The sequence below is a fragment of the Eschrichtius robustus genome, chromosome 2 (assembly GCF_028021215.1).
Source record: "Eschrichtius robustus isolate mEscRob2 chromosome 2, mEscRob2.pri, whole genome shotgun sequence".
NCBI classification, from domain to species: Eukaryota; Metazoa; Chordata; class Mammalia; order Artiodactyla; family Eschrichtiidae; genus Eschrichtius; species Eschrichtius robustus.
In genome coordinates, this window is record NC_090825.1 from 162,567,822 (window position 1) to 162,573,417 (window position 5,596).

A 5,596-nucleotide genomic window follows, 5' to 3' on the forward strand; every position below is an offset into this window, starting at 1 on the left:
TGTGACTTTCAACTTAACAGAACATGTATTTCTTTGTTGTAACAATATGATAGACGTGGTTTCTGTATACAATTTCTCTCAGGTTTTTCAATCATAAAATCTCAATAAGCAGGGACTCTGTATCACCTTGCCTCTTCCTTAACAGATTCCCCTCCTAGGAGATGGCCAAATCGAGCCCAGTCTGCACCTGAGGCTGTGTGTACAACCTCTGCTGGACTGTTCAGCAAAAAGAAGCAGCATTTTTTTAACTTCAAGGTAATTCTGTGTGCCAAAGGAGTCAACAATACTGAGAAATTAATTGATATTTTGCATTATTCGCAGAAAATTTTATTTTTTAAAGAATTGTATTTGCAAATTATTGTAAAATCTTCATTTTGCTTCTTTCATTTTTGGTACTAAGCAGTGTTTTTGCCTACTGCTAGCACTATCACATTCTCTGCTGGAGACAGTTTTTATTTATTAGACCTATGGTTTAAGCTCATTAAGGTAAAGAATCACGTGAATCTGTAAGACTACTTTCATGTGACTAGAAGTTTTCATTAAGATACTGACTCCCAATCTACTTTGGTAGGAGGCTGGGGGCTTGGACCCAGTCAGCAGGTCCCCATTTGAAAGTGGAGGACTGAATTTTGCAGTTTTAATATGAATCAAATATCTACTGAGAAAATTAAAGGTGTGGACTTGTTGATGACAGATCGCTGTTTAATTTTTTTTAAATAGATTTATTTTACTTATCTACTTATTTATTCTTTGGCTGCATTGGGTCTTCGCTGCTGCATGCAGGCTCCCTCCTGTTGTGGTGAGTGGGGTGCCACTCCTCGCTGAGGTGCACGGGCCTCACCCTTCGGTGTCCTCTCCAGTTGTGGAGCGCAGGCTCAAGGCGCGGGCTTCAGCAGCTGTCACGTAGGTTTCAGTAGTTGTGGCTCACGGGCTCTAGAGCACAGGCTCAGTAGTTGTGGTGCACGGGCTGAGTTGCTCCGCGGCATGTGGGATCCTCCTGGACCAGGGTCCGAACCCTTGTCCCCGGCACTGGCAGGCGGATTCCCAACCACTGTGCCAGCAGGGAAGCCCCACTGTTTAATTTCTGTATTACAACTAGGAAGGCAAAGAAATGAGTTACACTGCTGTGACAAAATTCCCATTTCGAGGTATTTATTTTTGTTAATACTGTTTCAGAGCTCGTATCTATAAAAGAGAACAAAGGAAAAGAAATGCTGCTGCACACTGCTATCATTGTAACCATGATAATACTACACATGCCCATGGATGCACAAACTAATTGAGGCAGAAAGGAGGGAGAGGGAGGGAGGGCGGGACCACCATCCATCTCTTTAAATGAGGCAGGTGTCACTTAAGTTTTATTTTCGGTTTTACATATACCTATCAAAATTTATTTATGTTTAAACAATTGTGTACTGTCCAGATGATTTTTAAACACTGACTTCTGGTCACCTACAAGTGTTTTTAAATTTCAATATCCTTTTTTGTAGTGAAAGGAGATAGATAAAACAGTGTAAAAAATATATATCTTACATTAGGATGAAATTCTGAGGCAGAAGTTGAATGGAGATATGAGTTCAAGGTGAAAAAATTATCTAAAATCGCTCAGTGTTAACGAGTAATTTAATAGTGTATTTCATGAGTTGCTATGGTTATGGTATCGAATTGCTATTTCAATAGATACCTTTAAAAGATTGATGTGAGACCATTTTGTTTTGTAAAATGTCCTACCTTGGGATTTGCATCCTTGCAACTATTTGAACTAGCCATAAAATATTTTTGGACGCCAACTTTAAAACGTGTGGGGTTTTAGAAATTCTTTTAGAGTGGACCCACGTAGGAAAAGGAATGGGGCGGGGAGGGGGGTGCCGATGGGCTTCCAGCCGCCGTGGCTGAGGACACTCGGTGGGGGTGGCGACGTTTCCTCCCCAGCTCCGCCCGCCCAGCCGGACCAGGCATGCAACCCGCTTCCTTTGGAGATAATTCACAAAAACACTATTATTAGCCTTTAACTGAACGTCTGTTCCTTGCCTGAGATGATGACACGACTTTTCAATCTAATTCTCAAAACGGCTAAAGGAAGTGATTATTTGAAATCTCCTTACAAAAATGAGCAAAAACAAGGCAAGAAAAAAGGTAGGCGCTGTCTTCTTCAGAGTGAAGACTCTTCATGCCAAAGCGCTTTCCCTTGAACTAAGATGACACTTTCCAAACGAATGCCATGAATTCAGAGAAAAAGGAAAGTTCTGCGTCACTAGTGCGTCACAGAAAATAACGTGGCTGAAGTGTGAAAACTACATTTGCTTCGAAAAACGTTATTTTTCTCTTAAATTGCCCTCCTCCCCACCCCCCCTTAAAGCTACCTGCAGCAGGGGTCGGCTTTTTACATCCGGCTCCTGCGCAAGGAGCGCTGCGTCCCACCACGCTTCCGTTTTCCTTTCGGTTGTCAAATATCCTGCGATTGAAGGATGCAGACATGCAAACATCCTCCCGGAAATGTTCATTGCCTTAGGATAAAGGTGTCTGGTCTAGGCGGGGATGCAGCGTCAGGCGCCACCGCCAGAGCTGCGCGACAACCCCCAGGGCCTCACCAAGTGCGTCCTTCGGGTTCACCCATCAGGGACACGGAGGTGGAGAGACTGGCACGAGGTCCCACTGGGGGCAGATGACCTGCGTTCCTCACCCACAGGCTCACACCACACGAACACAAAACTACACATGGAGTCCATGCCCGCAAGCCCCGGAAATGGCACTCTCCACACGCTAAGGACACTTGAGTTCAGGGTTCCTACACTTTGTTTAGTGAAGCGTCAATAACCTTGAGCAAAGACGAGGGTGGACACCCGGTCTCTTGATTGCCTCCCACATTGTTATTTTGGGTCGCCATTCCATACCCAACCTCCATAAGAAGCAGATATTCTCCCATTCCGCTCCCCATACACACGCGCACACACCTCTACAGGGAGCAAGGAGAACAAAAACGTCCTCCCATTAACCAAGGAACCGCTAAGGAGCACACATCGGATGGGTTTACGTAACAACCCTTCACGTGTTCGAAACCCTTTCTCGATCTTGTGGGTGGCTCTGAAAAGAGCCTTTGGGTTCCCGGGAGCCGGGGCGTGCCTCACTTGGAGCTGGTATACTTCGTGACGGCTTTGGTACCTTCGGACACGGCGTGTTTGGCTAGCTCACCGGGAAGCAGCAGGCGCACGGCCGTCTGCACCTCCCGGGACGTGATGGTAGACCGCTTGTTGTAGTGCGCCAAACGAGACGCCTCGCTAGCAATGCGCTCGAAGATGTCGTTGACGAACGAGTTCATGATACCCATAGCCTTGGAAGAAATACCGGTGTCCGGGTGCACCTGCTTTAACACCTTGTACACGTAGATGGAATAACTTTCCTTCCGACTGCGCTTACGCTTTTTGCCATCCTTTTTCTGCGCCTTCGTAACGGCCTTCTTAGACCCCTTCTTGGGTGCAGGAGCTGATTTGGACGGATCAGGCATTACGGCAGACCTTTCCAAACAAAAAAAAAACCGACACTCCTCCAGCAACTCAACTTATACGTCCTGTATTCAAATGAGGAATGAAGAGCTTCTAGTTTCTGATAGGATCAAGGGCAGCGCAACGTCATCACTGGAAAAGGCGCATGCAAATTAGGAGATGGCGGCTTCCCTTTCTGATTGGCCACCATCGCTACCCAATCGGGAGGCGCCGGCTCCACTACCTCAAGACCATATATAAGGACTCCCTGAGTATTACAGCTTCGTTGCCTGGCGTTCTGTTTTTTGGCTTTCTTTTTCATCTACGGTTGATTGAGAGATGTCTGGCCGAGGCAAACAGGGAGGCAAGGCGCGCGCGAAAGCGAAGTCGCGCTCGTCGCGCGCGGGTCTGCAGTTTCCTGTCGGCCGAGTGCACCGGCTGCTCCGGAAAGGTAACTATTCTGAGCGTGTGGGTGCTGGTGCGCCTGTATATCTAGCAGCCGTGCTGGAGTATCTGACGGCTGAGATTCTGGAGCTGGCGGGCAATGCGGCGCGGGACAACAAGAAGACTCGCATTATTCCGCGCCACCTGCAGTTGGCTATCCGCAACGACGAAGAGCTCAACAAGCTGTTGGGCCGCGTGACCATCGCGCAGGGCGGCGTCCTGCCCAACATCCAGGCCGTGTTGCTGCCCAAGAAGACGGAGAGCCACCATAAGGCCAAGGGCAAGTGAGGCCGCGGAGGCGGGCCAGAAACGGCCGTGCGCCCCGGGGGCCCCGTGACACCAAAGGCTCTTTTCAGAGCCACCCATATGTTCTAGAAAAGAGCTGCACTGGTCGAGGGCTGTGTCCTTTTGAGCGCGTTCCTGTGCGAACCTGTGCAAGGCAGGGCTCGCGGGAAACCGACCCCGAGGCATGATTTGGGTGCGCCTAGGGGCACAGTGGGCTCGTGTTAATTTTGTGCAGGGAATGTCGTCTGACACGTGGCCGTTTTGAGTTTTGCCACCACAAAGCTCATGGGGTTTCAATCCTACTCATCCTGAAGGTGTCTTTGTTATCACTGGTGACAAGCTACTTTGGTTCCGGAAAGTATCATCACTGAGATTTAGACACCAAATAACGTAGTTTTTTTATCCCAGGGAGAACCTGGTAGATTGATCTGGTATTGAAAGTGTTTAATCTTGAAAGAAACTTTACCATTTGAGGTTCTGATAGGTAAACATTTCCATTTTAAAATGTATGAATGCATGACTTAGTTTTTTAGAGAAGATGCGATCAGAATTGTATAATGTACTGGGAATTCTAAGGTCTTGGGAAGGGTTTGTCAGCATTTGAAAATGTCAAATTATATTTCGAAAGTAGGTGTAAGTTTTTAAAGGAAATCTCATAGTAAATAGAATAATTATTTAAAAGAATTTAAATTGTTAAATTTGGGTTGGTCAAACATTAATCAGAGATCCCCTTAAACTGATCGCTAAAGTCAATAAAATAATTTGTACCTTGAGTTTGATGAGGAAAATTACGTTTGTGAATATGGTAAATTTAAAGTGAACATTGTTAGGACCAGATTAAGTAATATATATGTGGATATTTCAGAAGATGACTTAATGAATTCCACATTCTGTTATAAATAGGGGTTGTAGTGTCCCAGAGATGCTCCTGCAAAATCAACTGAGAAATAAGAATGTTAATGGCACCAACTTCATGGGGTGAAGGGATTAAATGAGTTAATCTATACTAATCCCCTTGTTTAAAAATCCCTAGCACAATATAAGAGCTCAGTAAATGTTGTCTATTCCTGCTGTCATTATCCTTAGTGATTCCATTAATTTTTTTTATTATAACAATAAATACAGGCCAGTAAAATAATTTAGGAATATTATACAATAAATAGTTATCTTACTAAAATTACATGTACTCAAACCAGGGCTCCCTGGACACTATCTGGAGCTAACCACGTATCTGCTAGTCTTTAGAAAATATCCTAGCACTGAGACTATTCGCACCGAAAATTGATAGGAACTATCAATGTGGATGGAAAAAACACCAGACTCCCCTGCAGTGTAGGTAGAGATAGCAGGACCCACATTACCCAGTGGGACCCATTTCAGTGAAA

General features: G+C 45.5%; 2 protein-coding genes across 5 annotated transcripts; one reads left to right on the plus strand and one right to left on the minus strand.

Annotated features, from left to right (window-relative positions):
* Positions 1–759: 759 nt before the first annotated feature.
* H2BC26 (H2B clustered histone 26) lies at positions 760–3,505 on the minus strand. Of its 4 annotated transcripts, XM_068534677.1 has the most exons (3): positions 3,163–3,505; positions 2,364–2,455; positions 760–1,095 (listed from the first exon to the last, which is right to left on the minus strand). In XM_068534677.1, the coding sequence occupies exons 1-3, from the start codon at positions 3,503–3,505 to the stop codon at positions 1,090–1,092; spliced, it is 441 nt and encodes a 146-aa protein (XP_068390778.1). In that variant the 3' UTR covers positions 760–1,089. The 4 variants fall into 4 exon arrangements, with proteins under 4 accessions (XP_068390778.1, XP_068390777.1, XP_068390776.1 ...); XM_068534676.1 differs by lacking the exon at positions 2,364–2,455 and having other exon boundaries at positions 3,193–3,505; XM_068534675.1 differs by lacking the exon at positions 2,364–2,455.
* Positions 3,506–3,821: 316 nt separating this feature from the next.
* Positions 3,822–4,770, plus strand: H2AC25 (H2A clustered histone 25). Its single transcript, XM_068534680.1, has one exon. The coding sequence runs from the start codon at positions 3,822–3,824 to the stop codon at positions 4,212–4,214; it is 393 nt and encodes a 130-aa protein (XP_068390781.1). The 3' UTR covers positions 4,215–4,770.
* The last annotated feature ends 826 nt before the right edge of the window (positions 4,771–5,596 follow it).

Bases quoted from the DNA above. Each gene is read 5' to 3' on its own strand.
- H2BC26 (XM_068534675.1), bottom strand. From the start codon at position 3,505: ATGCCTGATCCGTCCAAATCAGCTCCTGCACCCAAGAAGGGGTCTAAG. The intron at 1,096-3,162 runs GTACCAAAGCCG...TTGCCTTCCTAG, and splicing joins CAAACACGCCGTGTCCGAAG to TTGTAATACAGAAATTAAAC.
- H2AC25 (XM_068534680.1), top strand. From the start codon at position 3,822: ATGTCTGGCCGAGGCAAACAGGGAGGCAAGGCGCGCGCGAAAGCGAAG.